Genomic DNA, 23014 nt, shown 5'->3' on the forward strand with positions numbered 1-23014 from the left:
GGAAGACTAAATTATGTTTCAGGATAATCCTGTCCTCCTAAGCTGGGCAACAACGTTGATAAGGAATGGTCAGCAATCGCGGAACGATCAAGGCTTAGATTATATATGGGTAGCATCAGAGGGAAGCGGGTGGCGCTCTGGGTTAAACCACAGAGCCTAGGACTTGCCGATCAGAAGGTCGGTGGTTCGAATCCCCACAATGGGGTGAGCTCCCATTGCTCAGTCCCAGCTCCTGCCAACCTAGCAGTTCGAAAGCACCACAAAGTGCAAGTAGATAAATAGGTACCACTCCAGTGGGAAGGTAAACGGCGTTTCCGTGCACTGCTCTGGTTCACCAGAAAGCGGCTTAGTCATGTTGGCCACATGACCCTGTACGCTGTACGCTGACTTCCTCGGCCAATAAAGCAAGATGAGCACCACAACACCAGAGTCATCCGCAACTGGACCTAACGGTCAGGGGTCCCTTTACCTTTACCTTTATGGGTAGCATCAGCTTCAACTGGATGAAGATCTTTTGAGAACTGTTGGTTCTCAACTGTGCCAATTTTGGTCCCTGGCTTTAGCTTTCTATTGACTACACTATTTTCTTGACCTGCCATAGCTCTCTATAACCTTCCAGCTTTTACCTAGTAGAACGCAGGGTATTGCACATGATAAGAAGCTATATCACTAGACTATAGACCTTGCTGACCCTGCCACTGCTGACTTGTCAGTCATATTGTCAACTTGCCAGGAGGGGCATGATTATGCCAAAGCATCATTTAGTCTTCCAAATTTAATGAATAATTGCTGTATGAATGCAGCCTTCAAATATCAATGATGAATCTCTGATCTGGGGAAGAACTGAAACCCCTGAAAGTTGCTAACAGTTTTACTCCCTCTGGCAAGATGGAATTTGGAATTTGCCCAATGTCAGCAAGTTAGTTGTGGGGGAAAAACATAGCTACCACTACATACACTTAAGTTAAACAAACCAAGCTATGCAAAAATTATTAACTTTTTTATTCTATTCTCCCCTCTCAGACCTATTTGTAAGTAGGCTGGCCAAAATCAGAGTGAAAGTCAGTGTTTTTTGAATGTTTCCTAGCTGATGTATCCACAATGTTTCCTAGCTGATGTATCCTTGTCAAAGCACTGTTATCTTTGGCTGTGATTTAAAGGTTTAAGGAATATATTGCTGAACATTTTTCTGTTGGTTCAGTCTTTCACACAAACACATTTAATCAAAGTACACTTTTTGTCCTCTCTTCAACAATTAAAAGAGAGATTTGGGGGAAAACACCCTGCAGCAGTAAGCCCTTCTTCTTTTTAAGGACACATGAAACTCGTATAAAGCTATAAATTATTAGTCAACTCAGTTTCTTGAAGGCAGTGCTAAAGAAGAACTTATTTATTGTACAATTGGCCTGAAAGGAGTTGAAAATCAAGCAAGTTGGGTGGTCAGTCTTGGTATTGGAGTTTTTAGATTCAGTTACAGAACTTGGTTTACAGCATTGCCTGTATTCCAGTAGAAGAGCATGGAAAAGCAGATGAATGTTTTAATTAGCAGAATCTTCTCAAGTTCCAATTCTTGTCTGAAGGGCCCCATTTCAGACTGTCAGGATTGTTGGCTGAGACCAGAAACATCTGTGCAGAGTGGATGTTGCCAGAGGGAGCATCCTCACATTCTCCACTCTGGCTTCATCACAGCTTTGCAAATGCTTCTTCCAAGCTCAGAAAAGTCATTCATTCATTTCAGTTTAATGCATCTTCTGGCTCAGTGGTACACTGGCTCTTTAATCATATTTTGTTGACCTCCAATGTTTTAAATTAGCACCTCAGCAATATCTTCACTTCTGTCTAAATTATAATCTTATGCCATGTCAGCACTCTCAATTTTATTTTTCCAAAACAAGAAATGCAAAGCTTTTCACACCTGTCCTCCTTATACTGACAAATCTGGGTAGTTCTATTTGCACATGTGCAGTTCACACTTATCCGGGCCACTTACACACAAGTAGATGTGAATGAGCCACCATTTATACTGCATATCACCAGAATTTGTGCGGAAATGAAACAGCTGGAAACAACTGGAAAAATGAACAGTACAAGAGATGCAAGATGAACATAGAACCATTGATAGAATTGCTTCTTTTCTACCTTACGCATGTCAAGATTTTTCTTAGAAATTCCAGGAGATAAATAGATGATAGATAGATGATAGATAGATAGATGATAGATAGATAAATGATAGATAGATAGATGATAGATGATAGATGATAGATGATAGATGATAGATGATAGATAGATAGATAGATGATGATGATAGATAGATAGATAGATAGATGATAGATAGATAGATGACAGATAGATAGATAGATAGATAGATAGATAGATAGATAGATGATAGATAGATAGATAGATAGATAGATGATAGATAGATAGATAGATAGATAGATGATAGATAGATAGATGATAGATAGATGATAGATGATAGATAGATAGATGATAGATGATAGATGATAGAGATAGATAGATAGATAGATAGATAGATAGATAGATAGATAGATGATAGATAGACAGACAGATAGATAGATAGAAAGATAGATAGATAGATAGATAGATGATAGATAGATAGATAGATAGATGATAGATAGATAGATGATAGATAGATATAGATAGATAGATGATAGATGATAGATAGATAGATAGATAGATAGATAGAGATTATTTATACCACCAGAGGTTAAGAATAATCTCTTCCTTATTTACTAAAGAGACCATTTATGGTAAAGACAGTATAGTATATATACTATTGATAAGCTGCTTTCAGATAATATTACTGGTAGAACATTCAAAGAAGTAACCCTAGATCTCAAGGGAATTGGCGGGGGATGTTTTACTGTCACTTTCAGAGGGGGGGTGGTTCCTGTTATAGAATTTAGCATTTCTTCTGCTTTTCTTATGTCTTCCACTTCTCTTTGTAATTCAGTATAGCCTTGTTTTTTATTATTCACTCATCTGTTGGATGTAGATTTTCAATATGACTGTTAAAATGGTTTTGGATTGTGCAGAATGGTTGCAATAGACTTAATATATATTTTAGTGCAGTTCTAAGAAAGTTTAAATTAATGCCACACTTCCTAATTGTTGACAATGGCAGTGCTATTTCTTTCTGCAGCTTTAGTTAATATTCAGCTGTCCAAGACTTTTATTTTTAGACTGTAGTTGAAATCCTCAAACCGCTTACTCTGAATAAGTCCCACTCCAGTCAGTATAACTGCACTGGAGAAAGTGGCCTGAAGTAGCAGCTTATGGTGATTAAGTGAAAGATGTGTCATAGATAAAAGAAAGTTATAAAACTATAAAGGCAGCTTTTTATTTTTATTTTAGATTGTTCTGTCTCTGAATCTGCATGCATGTATACTGTGCAATTATTAGCACATGTGGTACAATTTTCAAAGACAAAAATAGCATTTCCATTGAAAATCACCAAGAGAGATTGATTCGCCATGCACTCGTCAGGTACTACAAGACTTCAGTTCTGAGAGTGGAAGAACCTTACAAGTTCCTATTCAATATTAGTTTGGAATAGCTGTATTTCCCCCCTGGCTATGTGAGCAACTCTTCTTATTCCAAAGGGGCATCAAGTAAGGCCTAATTTCAATACTGACTTATTTCAATTCAGGACATCCGAGCCTGCCACAATCTGCACAAAATAAGCTGAACCTTATGCAGAATAACTTGAGTCAAAGGGGAAGAGGCCCAATCTAAGCTGAGAAGACTATGGGAAAGCGTAACAAAGCTTGATCCAACTTGCCATTTAGCTAGGTCCAGAGAGGAAACACTACTGCACAATTAGGTATGTCCCTCTTGAATTCTACAGCAAGTTCTGCCTGACCAGACTCTGAAAACCACCATCAAAACCCATTAAGGGGGGGAAGGCTATTCACATAAATGTTGCTAATATAAGAGAGGACCTTTTCATACGTATGAGCACAAAGTAACTGACGGTTTGTTTGTTCTTAACTGCACTGTGCTCAACCAAGCATTGACAATGATCAAGCATGACACTGTATTACCTTATTTTAGCCAATGCCTAATTCTTTAACCACCTAAGCAGTTAATGAATGTGTCTTTAATCAAGGGTATACTGATTTGCCAAAAGAAAGACCTTGTTTCTAGCATGCTCTCCTTAACCTGATATTTTAAACAATCATTAGGTTACAGGATAAACCGAGGAATTTGTTAATGTTTATTCTCCCTTACTAAATGAATACTTCCACCTTGCCTTTTTTAGTCATGGGAATGATCCCATAACTTAATCCCATGTCTAAAAATGTAACCTTGGAAGAGTTTGCCCAAAAACTATATAGGTTTGCTGTGTGTCAGGATTGGCAACAGCAGTGTCTTTCTTGGAAGTACCCTCTTGCATAAACTGTTCCTAGCTTATGGTTTTAAGATCTGGCTTAACGAAGAAATCTCATAGTATTTCTTAGCATTAAATACACAATCCTATTCTGAATCATTATTTATTCACTAATATCAATATGCCAAAACATGTTTTCTTCTGCTGCCTTCAATCAAGGAATTTTGCCCTTTTTGGCAAGAGAACTGTGAACAGAGATGCACACCCACTCTCTCACACATTCTATGTGGGTATTATACCAAAACTATCTTTCCACTCTGGCAGCCTGCACACATCACTAAAAAATGAGGAAATTGAGGTTCTTGTGAGCTCAGCATCTTTTATATGGCATTAAATCTTGCCCTAAAAAAATCTTTAAGACTCTTAAAGTTCAGCATTGCATACAGGACTGGTAGGGTGAGATAAATACAAAAATACATCCTTCAGTGAAGTGGTAGGATTACTGGGTTAATGAAGCTTTAAGGATAAGTGAACTCAATAACAGGTCTCAAACCTTTACTCGGGTTTATCGCTCCAGCCCATGGATTCCTCCCTTTGCTTGAACAAATTGGTTAGTGAAGACTCCAACATCATTTCTCCCCAATGGTTAATCATCTCCCAAGCAGGATTCAACATTCTCTGACCACCAGCACAAGGGTGAGAATAATGGTCAAAGAAAATGAAAACCCATGCAACAATTGCACTAGCAGAAGCTTGTTGTGCGACCAGTTGTGCAAATTATTGTCACTGTCCATTTTCCAGGAAGAGGGTCACAGAAAAATCAAAGTCTAAATACCATAGTTCTTGTGGCTGGTTGCGCAACTATCCACAAATATCCTGGCTTCCTGCACTTTCTCTTACGCAAGCCATTCTGCTAGTACCACTAAGGGACTTTAACTTGGTGCTACAATGAACTCCTCCCTAAATGCTTACATGGCAGGAGTCAAAATGGCATTCAGGAGCATCAGCATCCTGATACATAGGAATGCCCAAGTGAGCACAATCAGTTACTTATATATGTGCTGAAGACTGAAGTAGAAAGGTCAAGTAAGCCTTCTCAAAGCTAAAACATGTTGCACTTTACTGGCAACGTTAATGGAGAATCCTGAACAGCTGGCTATGTGCTGAACTCAGCGGAAGGAAGTAGTCAGAAATGTATCCTTTCTTCAATGAATAGCTGTTGTTAATATCTCACTGGAGTCAAGGATATGGTAAATGTTAATAATACTTTAAAAATGTATTCATCATGTGTTGTTCAGGAAAACACTGCTGTCAACTTTACGGTGTGAGATTTATGCAGAATAAGACTTTACAAATATTGTATAGGATTGGGCTTGAAATCAGCTCATTTCCTGATTAATCTGTCAAGTTAAAAAATTGCATGGTGGGAAAATTATATTTATTTCATACTACCACCATTTTAATTTGAAATGAAGAGTGAGGGAACCAAGTTAAAATTGAGAGTAATGAAACCATTATTTATCACTCTGGACTGTTTACATGTGGCTTTCCATGTGAAACTGAGGTAATGAAATTACCCACAAGCACTTTACTACCTTCAATATGCATGCATAAATTGGGCCTGACTTTTTAAAAAGCATTTATCAAAAGAACATGGTATCTCATCTAACATAGGTACTGAAAAAATGTCTGTGCTGGTAGTTCTCTAACAGTTATTCTCATATTTTCCCCAAAACAATTGGTGCCTAAAAATAGCATAATGTGACTAAGGATAACATTCTTGCAGGATTAACACTGCTATATAACCTAGTAAACGCCATGAAAAGAACAAGGGATCTGATCAACTGTGATTCTGACTGCTGGATACATTGGCTGTGTATCCAATGGCCTTGTAAAGGTAACATTTGAATTTGGTTTTAAACGACTAAGATACTTGGAACACTCAATGCCAAAAAAGTCATAACGTAACTGTGATTCCCCATTGTATTCACATATATGGGATGTAGCTCTTACTTCCTATATTGTCTGATGCCCAGAAACATTATTAGAAGAATGAATTGTATTGTCTAAATTATGCCATTAAAGCTGAATGAATGAGTAAACCAACATTTGGATTCACAGCAGATAAGAATCATGGACCTCACTAAATATTCAGTTGTAACTGCTTATGTCACAGTAATACACTTTTATTCTAGATCTGTGACTCCATATGACCCATTCCCCCTACCTAACCCCATCCCATAAATCATTGGTCATAGAGTACATTTTTTCATTTAGTAGGAGAGAGATAATGACCCACCAGCTTAGTTCCTAATATTTACTTCTCTAAATATAGGTCCTGTAAAAGTGAGTCACTGACTAGAACAGAACAGTGTTACTTCTCTTATTTCAAAAACGTTCCTGTAAAATATTTATTAGCTACATAGAGCAGTAATTTGTTTCCAGAAACTTGAACCCAAAATAAGTGATGTTACCTTTGCTTTGGAAGTTTATTATGATGTTCTGCTGATTTTCCAAAAAGGTCAAGGCTAGATTAGAAAAAGGAGATGATGTTCCCACATTCACTCAGCCACTTCCCAATGAAACAACATAATAAAGTTACAATGACAAATTAAGTGGTGACAACCCATTTCACCAAGGATCTCTTCATATGCCACCCCGTGGTTTCTTCCTGCAATGCTAAGCCAATGTCAGAAGCCTTAAGCCACATAAGAAAAACAAATGCTGTAGCTCAGCATCGCCCCCTTCAGAAACTGGAAAGGAGTACAGTCTGGTGCAGCTTCTCTGCAAGAATATAATAGCGGACTTTGACAAAATCCTTACTGAAATCAAGATACACTATGTCCACAGCATTCCCCTGATCCACCAAGCTTGTAACTATCAAAAAAGGAAATGAAATTCATCCAGCCTTACTTGTTTTTGAGAAACCCATGCTGGATCTTAGTAATCACAGCATCCTTTTCTAAGTGCTCACAGACTGACTGTTTATCCTTTCTGACAACCTGATGGTGATTTCAGGAGTGACAGACCTGGTAAAAGGGGAAGAGATTAAAAATATGTGTGTATAGGAGATTCTATTCAGTGTAACTTGGTGGGGTTATTCATAGACGATGGATCTGTCTCTTTGAGAGGAGCGTTTTCATTTTACTATTTCTACTGCAGTGTTAATGTGCCAAAAATGGCTCTTATACTAATCACACCTGATAAAGTACTGGACATTCCCTGCAATTTCAGTGCTTTCATGGGACTGGATGTGTTGAAATAGGGAGAAAGCGCTCAAAGTAGTATGCTATTAATATACTAAATTAGTAGTGGTGGTGGTGGCAGTAGTACCTCAATATTTAAAAAGCACAATTTTGAAATTTCTACACCACTGTGAAATTTGTTTGAAAAGCAACATATACAAAAGAGAAAAAATGAGAAGCATCAAAAGCTTCTGCCCATACAAGGCTATTTGCATTAATGGTGCCAAATGCCACATTTGTTCTGAATTTGGTTTTATGAGCGTTGGCCCATTTGTTTTGGAACTAAAGTTCTCACTATGTCCAGCTATTTCCCCAGAGGTGACAATTAGCTAACATTTGCAGCAAGAATGGCAGGACATTCACATTTCAATAGTGCTTGAAGGAACAGATGACAAACTTTCCACATGTTCAAGAAGTGAAACATATTCCTCAATAGAAAACACATGTTAAAAGTTGCATCCATGTAAAATGCGGAATAGGTCCTTCTCTATATGTACTTTGCAAAGGGTTTTTTTTTTTCTATTTCCCTATGAGAATAATGAAAATGGCATGGTACCCATGAATAAAGTGATCATTCATTTGTTTCATAAATGGACAAAAAGCCATTAGGAAGCCTCAAGTATTGTTTATAGGGTGATGAAGTTTCCTTGGCAACAATGCAAAAAACAGCAGAGACAATGTGTATATGATTTTGTTTCCGGGTGTCTACGAAGGAATCTGAGGAAAGATAATCATTCTTTAACAAGCTTCACAGAAACATCTTACAATGGACGGCAATGGACTATTGAGTCAATTGTTTAAGATTTTTTTAAATCTACAGTTTAGGCTGGCAATTAACATTAAGGAGTTTTCAAGCCTACAATTCACGTTTTGTACAAAGGGCAGGAATAATCCATAATAGATGCTTTTCTCTCTTTCAAACACGTACAATCGTTTCTCAAATAAAAAATAAGCTTATACTATCCCTGTGTTCACTTTGTTTAGAAAGGCATCCATAATGCTTTGTAGAGCAAGTATAACAAACAACAGGTCTTCCAGTTGGGCAGATTTAACACAAAGTGGTTTCAAATGTACCAGTGAAAAATTAAGTGAAACAAATAATACTTAGGAATGTGAGAGAGCCAAGTTCTAATGTCCACTTCAGAACAAACTTATGTTCTCATCACTCCACTTTACTTAGATTCTGATTCTTATCTGCTTTTTAAAATAGCAGTGGCCTATTGCCATATTCACCTCGGTAGTTAACGCCTTTTTTCAGATATCCCAGCTATGGTGAGTGAAAGCTAGTGGAGGAGCAATATCTCAGCAGCAGACCCCCATCTCAATCATTTGTATGATTCAAAACAACAGGAACTATATGTTCATAGAGGTCCATCCACTGGGAAGCCTTGAAAAGCAGGGTAGCCAATAGTGCGTGGAGAGAGATCTAAATGAACACAGCTGTCCATTCATAAGTGCCATGCAGACATTCAACTGCATTCAGACAGATCCCTCTACAATATGTGAACTCATGCACCAAGAAGATCACCAGTAGGGGCACTCGACCTTTTAATTTAATTTAACAAAAAAAGCTGTTCAGACAATGTATAAGTCATGACATAGCATTGTTTGCATTGGTCCACTCTGTTACTATTTTGGAATGCCACTGGGCTGCTTATTAAAGCAACGAAGTGGCAGCAAATGTTGTCTCTCCCACCCCCCATAAAAGGCCAAATTCAAGTTCTCTGCTACCTTAACTATAATGGTACACCCTCTGCCCTCTCAAGAACTGTAGAATTTCATGCAATCTCCACCCCAGACTTCTCCAAAAGGCCACACACATGCGCACGCACACACACTTTTGTAGGAGACAAGTGGCACCATGAATTGGGGGTGATATTCAACTCAAACCTAGGTGAAATCCAAGTCTGACGATGGTAAAGAACTCCCAGGAGTCATTTCCTGTGGTAAAGCAGCAGTCTGTCACTGCACTGTGAGAGAATAATGCAATTCTCCTCATTAAAGAGAGAGAGAGAAAAACTTGATCATTCAGAATATGAGAATTACTACAGCTGTCTTGGTGATTAACTAAGAAATTAACACTCACTGACAAGATGACAGCCTAATTACACTGTGAGAAATACAGCTTTTACACAGAAAAGCTTGCACATTTAAAGGGAAAGCAGGCAGACAAAATCAAGTGTGTGTGTTGTCCCTGCAAAGCTAATACACTTGGAGCAAGGATTAAATCCCAACCGCTTCTCTGTTAGGCTAGTTTTGCTTAGGCAGAGAAATTTGACATGAGTCCTTTCAACCAAACAATCCTCCATGTGCCTTCTGATGCAGGGCAGGATTTTATTCTGTGCAGGGGATTTCTGAAGCAGGCAGTCTACTTCTCCATTCCTGTGCTAAAGTTTCAAACACTGAAAAGAGGTTCCATCTCTTTCCACATTCCCACACAAGCATTTTTTTAACTTTTCAAAATAAAACATCTATAAGCCTTTTCACAGTGCAAATATCAGCAATAAACAACAGCATCGTTCAAGTCCATATGCACTAAACTAGCACTCACTGTTCCAAATGCTCCACATTTGATGCCCCAAATCTTGCTATATTGTGGAAATGAGTTCTCTTCCTGTATTCATCTTGTTCTGAAAGCCTCCCTCAAAACCAATATCTAGTCTGTTGCCAAACATACAATTTTATGTCCACCAGTGATTTTTATTTTTCTTGTAAGCAGCTTCTCATACATCTGGTGCCACTGAAATCTGAGACATTTTTCATATAACTCTTAGGTTCTCACCATGTGACCTTTGATGTTAAGGTTTTTTTAAAAAGTAAATAAAATAAAAGTAAATGCAATGTCCAATCTCAAAGAACAGTGTTAGCCCTAACAAGGACACTTGTTTATTCCAAAGCTTAAGGTTATGTTTTAATCTGTGCCTTTTGTGAAAGACTCTTACTTTCATTGAAGTTTTATACACTTACTACATCTTGGAGGCAGAAAATAAGCGAAGTAAAAAAAAATGTCATGCTAAATGGCATTAAAAAGGCTGCAGTCCCTTTTCATAAAAGGTTGCATTCAAAAAGTGATGGCTCCCTCTCAGCTTCAGACTGTTCGAAAGCAGAAGGGGTCAAAAAACCAGACATAGCTGGTGTGAAACCTGGGCTCCTAGCAAGCCTTTCCAAGCATGCTAAGTAAACACTTTCCAATGCCTCCACAAGACGCAGGTGCGCAAATTATTCTCGACACAGACAGAAGTCATGTTTTCAGTATCCCCTTGGCTGCTGTTAAACAACAGCCTCACCTCAATCCCCCCAGTATTTGTCAGCTCATAAAAAGTTTTATATGCTCAAGAAAAGTTCCTTTTTTCTTCGGCTAGTTCATTCGCTCCTTGCTCTTGAATCATAACTCTCCATTACTACTGCACAGAAATGACGCGTATCTCCCCGCACCCCCAAGTATTGACGCAAGACGGATTCCACTTGCACAATACGAAAAGACTGTAGCATCAAACTGTTGGAGACTATTCCGTCCACCCTGTTGTATCATCATGTATTCAACAATAGTATGAAAGTTAAGTTATGGGATCCTGTTGAAAGAAATAACAGCCCCTGAGAAAACATAGCAGCATGCATAGCCATGGTTCCCTTTTTAAGAAAGTAAATTCCCAAAGGGTTGTCTCCCCATACACACATATTTTTGCTCATTAATTTGGACACCTGCCCTAGAACTCCTCATGACCCACACTAATGGTGTGCTTTATATATTTCTCATTAACTTGTACACCTGTCTCAAATTGCATCAGTGCATGGTTTGCTTGTGCAATACATTTTCTCAGGAAAACCACCATATTCTAACACATATGAGGGGGGAAAGAACCATTTTAATCCCTTCAGCAATATTATCAGCATATCCCTTATCAACATTTTTGTGAAGCTGCCAAAACAAAAAACAATTTGGGTTTTCAGCCAGATCTCAGTCAGCCCCTTCACCCCACAAGTGGAATTCTGTAACTACAACAGATATTTTGTACCAAACAATAATTGATATGGTGTAAGGAAAGAATAAATAAACTTCCAGAATAATTTCATGTTATGCTATATCAATAGAAAAGGCATGCAGCTTAGGAAAACAATCATATAGGTCCCAAGGGATTAGAAATAGAATATGGAGTTATAGGTTGTTTCTATGGTTCATGACATATACAAATAAATGCACACACACACATATCTTAGGGTTGTTGCGAAATATTCTTACCCTAATTTAGCAACAAATGGAAATGGGTCCTTTTTTACAATTATCTGGGGACATACAATTTTTCAGGACAATTTTTCAAATACTTTCAAGGCGTTTACTCTTTTATCCCTTGCTGATGTCTGTATTTCTGGCAAGCAGAATGTCCTAGAATGATGCTATGCCTTGACATAGCATTGTTCTAAGTGAGGTTCAAGGCTTGGGGTAGGGAATGGTAGTTTTGTTTCCCCAAAAAGCCTCATTTGCAGGAAGCCTACTTTAGGTGTTAGCCAGCCACGCATCCTAAACCACCGTTAGCCAACTCACAGAACTAGATTATGCAACAACACAGTGTTCTTAAGCACCATTCTCATGTGAGTGAGAGCATCATCTATAGACCATGTTTAGTTGTTTGGTACAAGGAATGACGGGACGCAGGTGGCACTGTGGGTTAAACCACAGAGCCTAGGACTTGCTGATCAAAAGGTCGGTGGTTCGAATCCCCGCAATGGGGTGAGCTCCCGTTGCTCGGTCCCTGCTCCTGCCAATCTAACAGTTCAAAAGCACCTCAAAGTGCAAGTAGATAAATAGGTACCGCTCCAGCGGGAAGGTAAACGGCATTTCCATGCGCTGCTCTGGTTTGGCAGAAGCGGCTTAGTCACGCTGGCCACATGACCTGGAAGCTGTACGCCTGCTCCCTCAGCCAATAAAGCGAGATGAGCGCCGCAACCCCAGAGTTGGCCATGACTGCACCTAATGGTCAGGGGTCCCTTTACCTTTACCTTACAAGGAATGACAAGATCAGGAAGTTAAGATCAAGAGAGACTTCAAAAACACTACCTACTGAAAACACCCCAAAGTTATGGTAAAACTTAGAATTGTTACTGGGGCAGGTTGAACCACTTAGAGAACAAACATGAGAGGAATTGTGTTAGGTCTTTGTACTCACTCCGCAGCTTCAAGCCTGAACCCAGATCATGCAGTACCTTCCTGAGTGGCATCCATTTGGCCAATGAGGCCAACTCGGAGGAAAGATCCAACTGGCTGTAATTAATGGTGTAATCATTGCAAGTTGATTCAGTAAAATAAATGCTAAAGCCCAACAATATGAATCATCCACATGTGGTCCTTGGCAAAGTAACAAACTGGCAACTGTCAGGGATATGAAGGAGAGGGCCCAATGGAACTTGGTTACTAAACCAATTCATCTCTATGGCACAGGGTCATAGCCTATCTTCTTGAAGCCTCAATCTTGCTGACAATAAATGTTTGAGAAAATTGCATGATGTTTTTACTACTCAGGAATGATTACTACTGAATTCTTACTATAGTGTTAGTTACCTACCAGGTAATCCAACCAGGTAAAACTAACTAGTTTTAGCCCCACCCTCCCTTCAACACAGAGGCTAAGGAGGAGGAAGCTGATAGGTTGTGAGACAGAAGTGGGCATGTGGGGGCTGGCTAGAGAGAGGCTGCGGTTGGTGGGGCAGTCCCTCATTTGCCCTAACAGACCAGCCCACACTGGAAATTATAGTCTCTGCACAACTGGCTTGCAGATGCAATAATTTGTTATGACTTGGGTAGAGGCCAGGAATCAATAATTAGCTTTGAGAATGGGATTCAGGGATTTCACGGAAATGGGGGAACTGGTAAGAGTCAAGAGTCTACTTTTGTTTGGCTGAGAGCTCCAAATAAATTACTTTCTGATGTAATTTTCAGCATTCTTTCAGTGAACTTGGTCTACCCACACATGTTCATTATGACACTATGTACAGCCAAGAGTGAGTGTGAAGTTCATAAAACAACAACTGGAAAAGAGTACTCTGTAAAGCTTATAGAAGTGCCCTACTGGTTGGAAAGAGTAAATAAAGAGTAATAAGGTAGAATTACATACAGTAAGCCTGCAACTTAGGTGCATTTAACGTGAGTGCATTCAGCTTTATGCACATGGCAAAAAAGAAAAAAGAAAAAAAGAAATTTAAATGGAGGCAGAAAAGGGGTGTGGTTCTGGGGGAAATGACTTTGGTAATCCCACTGAACTTCGAAAAATGAAACATGACTTTGGCCATTGAACCCAATTATTAGCTTTAGGCATGATCCCTGGAATGTATCCCCCGCATAAATTGCGGGCTTACTGTATGAAAAATTATATAAGACATGATATCCAATAAGCTTTCATTGCTATTTTATCCAATAATGTTTCTATCTGACTTCAAAACATAGTTATCATTGATGATGTTAAAAAATCCCACAACGTCTCCTGTCAGATCTCTTTTCAGTTGACACATTGGCCTCTTTTCTTAACACAGAAGAAATCATATAACTTATTAGTGACAGTTGATATCTCTGTTCTGGATACCCACAAGATTAAAGCTGCATAGACAGTGCCCTCAGCTAAAACAGAACAGAACAGAAGAAAACAAATGTTTGTTCTGATTACAACCTGGCAATTTCACACAATACCCTTTTCTTTCCCCAAATTTGATAGCATCCTTTGGCGTAAGCAAAGAAAAAAGAACCCACGCCTTGTTTAGCTGATAGCACTGCAGATGCCATTGTTAATAGCTACAGACTAATGGAATGTTAACACGCTCCAATGCCACACTCAGGAGTAGTAATGCATGGAGTGGAAGCTATGAAATTAAAATGCCTTGTTCCACAAATAATGGAAGTCAATTCAATGATTTGCTAGTATCAGATAGGAAGCTCTCATATATTATTGCTACATCTACAACTGATGATTTGCACATTTATATTGCCAATAGCTATTACCAATACCTCATTTCAAAAATATCAACTATTTTTAACATACAGAAGTGTAAGATAGTTTCATGCTCCAGACATAAAAGACACACCTTCTAGCACATTTTAAAACTACTTGCTATGGCCAAAGGTCCATCAGGTTGGGCATATGGCCCTGAGAAGCAAAGCCTTACCTGTATCATTGCCAGAGATAGCAACAACAAACACTTTTATGTCAGGCCTGCTTTCCACTCCTACGTCAGCATCTGAAGTAGAAGGAGGCTCTTCCTGAGACTCTAAAACCTCAGAGGGTGGTCCTGTAGGCTGTGCAACCGCAGTCACACTCGATGATGTAAAATATTCTGTATCAATCTCTGGCTCTGCAGTCTTGCCTGTTAAATCATCATCAGTAGTAGTTTTAATGGGAGAAACAGATTCCTCAATTATTACCATGTCTTTACTCGTATCCTCGTCAGGTTCACTGTAAATTAAGGGTGGCTGTGTTTTGGTAATTAAAGGCTTGGGTGGCGAAGTGGTCAGGGTCTTGTCTACTGGAGCAATGGTAGCTGTGGCTATGCCACTTACCACCGTCGGTTTACTTGTCACAATAGCCGAGAATAAAACTGGCTCCGTTCCTACGGCCTCTTCTGTCGTTCCTGAACCTTCTGGGCTATGAGTTGTAAGAGTCTCCACATGAGGTAATTTTTCAGTGACAGGAGCAGTAGCTTTAGTAGGAAAGGGACCTGAAAATCTGGTGGTGGGTACATCCTTTTCACTTTCTGTGCTTGCCTTTCTGGAGGGAACACCCGTCGTTTTTAGTTTGCGTTCCGTGACAGCATCCATTCCAGGAGACAGTTCAGGTTTTGTGGCTGTTTCATAAACTGATATTTTGACACCTGGGCCCAAACCCTCAGTAGTTGCATATTTTCCTTCGTATGCAGATCCTTCAGCAGTTAAGTCACTTTCAGGTGTCAAAAGCAATGTTGAAATCACTGCAGTAGTGTCTGGGACAGTAGCCAGTTTTTCCACAGCTTGATCTCTAGCATCAGGTTCCTCCTGAATAGCTGTTGTAGCCTCTGTTTTCGCACCTCTGACGCCTGTATGAATAGTAACAGTGACCACATCTTTAGCAATTTTATCTACTGGGGTTTCAGAAACGAGGAAAATGCCAGGTTCTTCCTTTGCTGTTGCAGAAGGAGTTACCATCTTTGTAAATATAATTGATTCTGTGCCTGATATGCCTGTTGAGGAAATAGTAGTGATTTGTCTGGGAATTCCTAAGTCTGGCTGATGCTCAGCAGAACTCCCTTCAGAAGTCCAATCATATTTCTCATCGTCTGTTCCTGCAGTTTTTTCTTGTTGCATCTCTGGAGTAGGTGTTACTCTATCACGGTGCCTTGGCATGTCCTCTCTTTCAGCTTTGGGGAAAACCCCTGTCACTGTGTCATTCACTTCTGTTGCAGTGGCTGTGGTCTTTGGAAACTCCACAGAGCCTAACTCAGAGCTAAATGATGTTTCATAGCTCTTTGTATATCCGGTAGTTAGTGGTATTTTGCTTTCAGATGAACTGACTATTACACCTGGTGTAGCTGTAGCATTCTCAGGTGAGAAGGTCTTTGACACTTTGACTACATCTGATTCTGAAACAGTGCTAGAGGCAACTGGCCTGTCATCGGGTAAAATATTGCCATTGTTATCGTCTTTTGTAGGTTCATGATGATCAGGGAGCAGTTCTTTGGGGATGACAACGGTTGTCAGTTTTACGTCACTTTTTGCTTCCATCGATTTTTTTGTAGGCTGGATGCCGGGATGTGTTTCTTCCTTTGTTAATGTAACAGAAGTTTTTGTTTCTACAGGTTCACTCAAGTTATTTCTCAGTAGAACGTCTACAGAAGTTATTATTGGTCCCAACTCTATTTGTTCAGTCTGACTTTCAGAGCTCTTCTCACTGAGGTCAGAGACAACTTGTGTGGGTGTGATCCCTACTAGGTCACTCGGTGCAGTATCTGTTTCTGTCACTTCTGATGAATCAGAAAAGTCTGTAACAGTCTGAGGTAGAACAGTGGATAAACTAGCAATCTGCTTAGGTATCTTCTCTTCCAGTTTTGCCTTAGGCATTCCTTGTGTGACCGAAGAGATATAAGGATCAAGATTAGGTTTAGAAGTGATTTGTTCAGTTAATAAATTGGAAGATCCACTTTCCAAAGGTATGTTCGGTTCAACAGTTGCAGAATCATTCGGCTTAGCTATAAAAAAAAGACAATTAAAATGAATGTCATGCTTACTACAATATCTTAATTGTAAGAAGCATTTTTAATAAATTAATTCTGAACAAGCATCCTTTATCTCTGCTGTATCTTTACTATATGCCAGTTGCTCCCAGAATGTACTTGCTGAGCATCTTGACCAGAAAGCAGCTGTAATTAAGCTAATTTAGTCCCATGTACTTCTAGAGTAAAGCAATTCAATCCAATGTAGTTTAAATGAATTGTGAACTCCCACTAGTCCATAGCAATGACTTAAAAGTCTTATATGTAGTAGTTTTCGGCTTATGGTAAATCGGTCATATGGAACTACTCTCACACAGATTCAAACTTTTTTCACGCTACTTCAAATGGGAATTTGCCCCTCCATGTTAAAATAAAAGCCTGAATTGGTTTGAATGGCTGATCATATGCTACATTGTTGGAGTTTGTAGACCTGGGTTCAATCCTGCTTAGCCACAAAGCATGCCAGATGGCCTTGGATCGATATTTACTCTTCCATCCCAACAGCTGCTAAAAGCAGTGTTGATGTTGTTTTTGGTAAAATAAAATGAGGCGACGCTGCTGCTCTTATGTTGATAAAAGTACTGCGTGTACCAGCACAAAATGGTGGTCAAGGCATCAACAACAATGATCTGAAGGTACTCCATACCAATGGGTACTGTCACAAAGAAAGCACTAGCTATAAGAACAAAACTGGATAAACCTATGTATGTTTCCCTGGGTTCCTTAGAAGCTGGGCAGGGTATACATGTGCTAAATAAATATGCAAAGGAATTTAAGTGGCTGCCCCATGGTCCACTGATCTGTGAAATGGCTCTCATTTTTGCTGACCTGAAGTTATTGTACTCCAGCTGCCTCCACTATCACATCTGAATTCAAACACTTTCTGCTTTAGTCATTTGTATTATACAGTGCAGTTCTCAAAGTAAGGTGGGACACCATTCCTAATTTGTATAGGCATTATACCTATATTTTAATTCCTAAAATATAGGCATGCCTATTTGTATAGGCATTATACCTATATTTTATGCATTATACCCTTTTTAAGCTTTAAAAGAGAGTAAAAATGTCAGATTCCACTTAGACACAACAAATAAAAGCCTCAGCACTTATTCCACTGTTTAAATTTCAACTAATATTTCCAGAAAATGTTCACTCAGCACACTTCATCTACAATCTGCTTTCTGTCTAGTGGCAGCAATATTTTAATCCAGGATTACTGCACCATCATTGAACGTTGCTTAATTAACAGCACAGTTCAGAAGATACAAGCTTTAAATTTCTAAACTTAACTTTTTAAAAAGAGAGAGAGAGAAGGGATGAATGAATGGATGTTAAAGCTGTTCCGTCTCAAAGAAGATATTCTCTGCATTTCATCTGCCTTTTGCTTAAAAGAAGATGACCTGCCCAGAGAAGGGTGTTTCCTTTCTAAAAGGCTCTGCTCCAGCTTTAACAGACTCCCTCGCTGTACAGATGTTTTGCATTACTAAACTCCTAGAATCATATGTTCAATGGGATATCTTCTTTGTGCTCCTTCTAATGCAAGACATGAGGCAGTTTTTCCTAATAAAATATCCACATCTAATACAGCAAGAAAGCAAATTATCTCACCGACAGCTGCTTACATCAAAGTCTAACCTGAGTTCTTTTTTTTAAAAAAATAGTGTTCTTTTACATTATGCACAACCTGAATGAAGCTGAGCAACTGGAAGAGGTTTCTATGCTTAAAAACACACACACATATTTCCTTTGTTTTTATATTAAAACAAACTTGTTCTTCATTGGATAACTTTTTTAAAAAGTTGGAGAATCATTAAATATTAGATCACAGAATAGTGTAGTAACACACTTGCTTCCAGGTTGCTTACTGTGCAGTGCTGTGATTCTGAATTAAGCTAAATAACGTTTACCAAAAAGGAACAGATAAAATTGGGAGATAAGAGGAGCTGCTGCTTTAAAAGGGTCTCCATGATGCCTGTTATCTTTGTATGCAGCCATATGCATGGGAAATCAGTGGTCTGAAAAAATGGCCTAATTCCCAAAGCAAGCTACTGCACAGTAATTGCTCCCTGTCATAACACTGTGCCCTTTTTAAAAGTACAGCAATCCAGAGTGAGAATTGACGTCCTCTTCTTCCCCCTGAAAACCCATGCAAAGATGGGACACTGAACAGTGTGAAATTATACCTCAGAATATACCAACCAAAAGGTTCAAGATGCGGAGCACATATTGATTCGGAACCCCCAAGCACATGGGGCCACTTAGAGCCACAATTACTGTGGTTGGTAAATTACATGCCTTTCACTGCCAAGTCTCAGGGCAGATTACAGAGCATGGAGTACCATGGTCAAGTCATTTCGGTCCAAAAGGGCCCATAGTTGGCTAATCATCAGGAGCTGGAAACAGGCACCCAGTCACCAAGGCCACCTGGGTTTCAAATAACAATGTTGGATCCATGGGTACCCCAAGCTATGAACCTGTACCATCCAAAACAGGCTGCCTTCCCACCTCCTGGACTCAAGAACTTGGAACACATAGAACTCCTTTCTGGCCCACATCCAGCCCATCACTGCCTCCAAACATCTTTCTAGCATCTCAGCCACCTCTCCTGATTCAGATAGACATATTGGTGACACCTCACCCCAATCAGTGACTGATCATTGTGCTTTACTGAAAACTGAGGGAGGGAGAAATAGCAGTATCCCTCCTTTTCTCATATTTCCCTCAGCTTTTCATTCTTGGTGGCTTTAGGGCCTGGCCTAGGGTTACCCAGATGACTATTAGAGAAGTACTGTGGATTGGATCTTTTCCATCTCCTCGCCACACTACATTTTATATGTATGAGCACAATGGCTACGTGCATTTAATGGCAAATCGTGGTTTATCATTATGAGAACAAGTCTAGGTAAGTCTTGGGCTCCTGCACTCCTCCTTCATCCTCTGGGACAGCCACAAGAAGATTGGAAAACGTTCCATTTTCAATTAACCACAATTCAGCATTATGGTCTGATCTCCAAGTGTATGCTTAACATTAACCATGGTTTGTAAAATGGAAGTTACAATAAGTTTTGAAATAAGTTAACAAATTGCTGATGCTTTATAAGACAGAGAACGCAGGGTTCGGAGGATGTGGGGAAGTCCTTTAGAATAGATGGAAAAAGAATATGGAAACTTGTTACTTATACCCTATCTTCTTATAACCACTCTTTATTCTTTTTTCTGTATTTCTAAAAAGCAATAAAAAATGTTTTTAAAAAAACAAAAAAAAAACAAGATGTGCATAAAAAAAAAAAAAAAAAACATTAACCATGGTTTGTTGATACAAGCCAGGTACGTACACTGAGGTTTGATGTTGGCTTATTTGAGTGAAACATAACTAAGGCTTACTGCAGTTTGTATGGATTTGGACATAACACTGGTCAGTCAAAATCAGAAGAGAAAGCTTCTGATCTCCTCACAGCTGGTCTGGAGGGGTGGAGGGTGCAATCCTGACAGAGTTCCAGCTGAATCATGCTTCTCAGTAACACAAACGTCCCAAGAATTTCGATTACTTATTTGGCTATGTGTGCCTAAAAAGTGTTTTCTTTTTTTTAAAAAAAGTAGAGCAACTACAATCATTAATGATGTCCATAACTAGGCCTACATAGTTCCAGTTACAGATAGGTAGCCGTGTTGGTCTGCCATAGTCAAAACAAAAAAAATTCCTTCCAGTAGCACCTTAAAGACCAACTAAGTCAGTTCTTGGTATGAGCTTTCGTGTGCATGCACACTTCTTCAGATACACAGTGTATCTGAAGAAGTGTGCATGCACACGAAAGCTCATACCAAGAACTGACTTAGTTGGTCTTTAAGGTGCTACTGGAAGGAATTTTTTTTGTTAGGCCTACATACTTAAAGGACCAGGATACTTGGGGTGATCTTCTACATGTGGTAACCCAGGACCAGCCCAGGATATTTTGCCACTTCAGGCAAAAAAAGAAAATGTCTCCCCCTGCCCCGCTGCCATAGCAATCTTTTCTGTCCCTGGTCTCCTCCTCTGACATCAGCCACTCCTCCTCCTCTGCACCCATCCACCACCATGGCTGGACACAGAGGTAGTGGTGGCAGTGGCAAGTAGCCACAGAGGTGGTGTCCATGATGGCAAAGAGGGTGGCCAGGGGTGGAGGAAGCAGCTATAGTGGAAGGCGGATACGGAGGAGGAGGAAGCAGTGAGTGGTAGCAGAGAAGGTCAGATCTGCCGCCTGACGCAACTGCCTCATGGACAAGCAGGCCTTGCACAGAAGTTCATAACTGATATTGCTTTGGGTTCCACCACCATATGAGATTAGATTAACTACAAAAATAGAGGTTTTTCCCGTGGTTAACTGAATCTTTAAATTCCTTCCCTAGAAAAAAATACCAGGCCAGTTTTGTTGTGACTTTTAAGAGATCTGTGAAGATTCTGAAACATTGGAAGCTGCAAACAGGCAATTGCTCAATCTAGCTCAGCACTGCCTTGCATTGAATGACATCAGCCCTCCTGGTTTTCAGAAAGGAGTTTATCTTGAGATGCTGGAAGTTGAACCTGAGACCTTTTGTATGTGAGGCATGCTCCAGAACTGGTCGTGGATGCTTTTTAATCCATCAGGTTTGTAGAGGGATTATTTGTTTCTGTTTTATTATGACATGGACTGTCCACTGTATTTTCTATTATGTTGGCAGTCATGGCTGAAAAGCAGCATTAAAACCCCTAAGTAAAAGAAGGAAAAAAGAAAGAAAAAGAAAGCAAACTGCTTTGGTTTTGTACACTTTGGCCAAAGCTTACAAAGCAATGGACAGACTGTGGTTGACTTCATTAGGGTTAGGTCTTAAGAAAGAGGAGGGAAATCTTCCAAAATACTCTTATGTCTGACCACAAAACCAGGATCCATTAGGAACAAATTGTTTTTGGCTAAAGTTGTGTTTTACTTTACTATAGTTAAGAAGAATCAGAATTCATTATAAGTCCCTCTTCACATTTTTTTTAATGCTTCCTCTCCCAGCAAAGACTTTTTAATACACAGAAGGCCTTTTAAATAACAGTCTAGATTCAACATAAACATTACTAAGATTGTGCCCTACTGATGAGGGCAACAGAAGAAACTTTAGAAACTGAAATTATCCAACTGTCCCCAAAATCTGAATTAAGCCTTCTTGGTTGTACCTCCGCCCCAGCTATGGAGCTCCTTGTCCAACAAGCTTAATTTGGACACCCTCCTCCTAGCTTTCAGGCAGCAGACAACTCTGCCCATAACATCTCATATTGTATGCTTTGATTTTGTGTGTGGTGTTTTATTGCATTGTTTTAAATGTTCTCTCTTTCTTTACCTTCTAACTTTTTTGCTTAGCACGCAACTATCATGTAGTTTTAGGGGCAAAGAAGATGTGCTCATCATTCAGTTTTATATTGTATTTTAGTGCGTATGATTTTGTTCTCTAGACTAATTAGAGAACAATATCATACACATTAAAAATACAATAAAATACAGAGAAACATAAAATGTGCATGAACACAATGGTTCAGAAAGCCTTGCAGCTGAGTGCTATATTAATTTAATAAATAAGCATATATACATATACATATATATATATACACACACACATACATACATACATACATACACAGTGGTACCTCGGGTTAAGTACTTAATTCATTCCGGAGGTCTGTACTTAACCTGAAACTTTTCTTAACCTGAAGCACCATTTTAGCTAATGGGGCCTCCTGCTGCCGCCGCGCCACCGGAGCACAATTTCTGTTCTCATCCTGAAGCAAAGTTCTTAACCGGAGGTGCTATTTCTGGGTTAGCGGAGTCTGTAACCTGAAGCGTTTGTAACCCGAGGTACCACTGTAATTGATTGTGATTCTATGTAAACTGTGTTACTTTTACTGTTGTTAGCCGCTCTGAGCATGGGATATAAATAAATTATTATTATTATTATTATTATTATTATTATTATTATTATTATTGGTGTTTACTTGGAAGTTCAGTGGTACAGCAGCTGCTTTGCATGCAAAGGTTCTGGTTCAGTCTCTGGCATCTCCAGGTAGGGGTGGGAGAAGCACCTGCATGGAACTCTAAGGAGCTACTGCCAGTATAAATAGTACTGAGCTAGAAAGATGAATGATTTGACAATACAAACAGTACAAGGCAGCTTCTAATGTTCTGATATGTAATAC

General features: G+C 39.3%; 1 protein-coding gene across 5 annotated transcripts in view; it reads right to left on the bottom strand.

Moving 5' to 3' along the window:
* VCAN (versican) overlaps positions 1-23014 on the bottom strand; it is a 124730-nt gene that overhangs the window by 48587 nt on the left and 53129 nt on the right. For all 5 annotated transcript variants that reach the window (XM_083703072.1, XM_083703071.1, XM_083703069.1 and 2 more), the window contains exon 7: positions 14746-16797. In XM_083703072.1, the coding sequence (XP_083559198.1) occupies positions 14746-16797 (2052 nt within the window). The remainder of the gene's footprint in view (positions 1-14745; positions 16798-23014) is intronic.

This window comes from Podarcis gaigeae (genome assembly GCF_964106915.1).
Source record: "Podarcis gaigeae genome assembly, chromosome: 11".
In the NCBI taxonomy this organism is placed as follows: Eukaryota; Metazoa; Chordata; class Lepidosauria; order Squamata; family Lacertidae; genus Podarcis; species Podarcis gaigeae.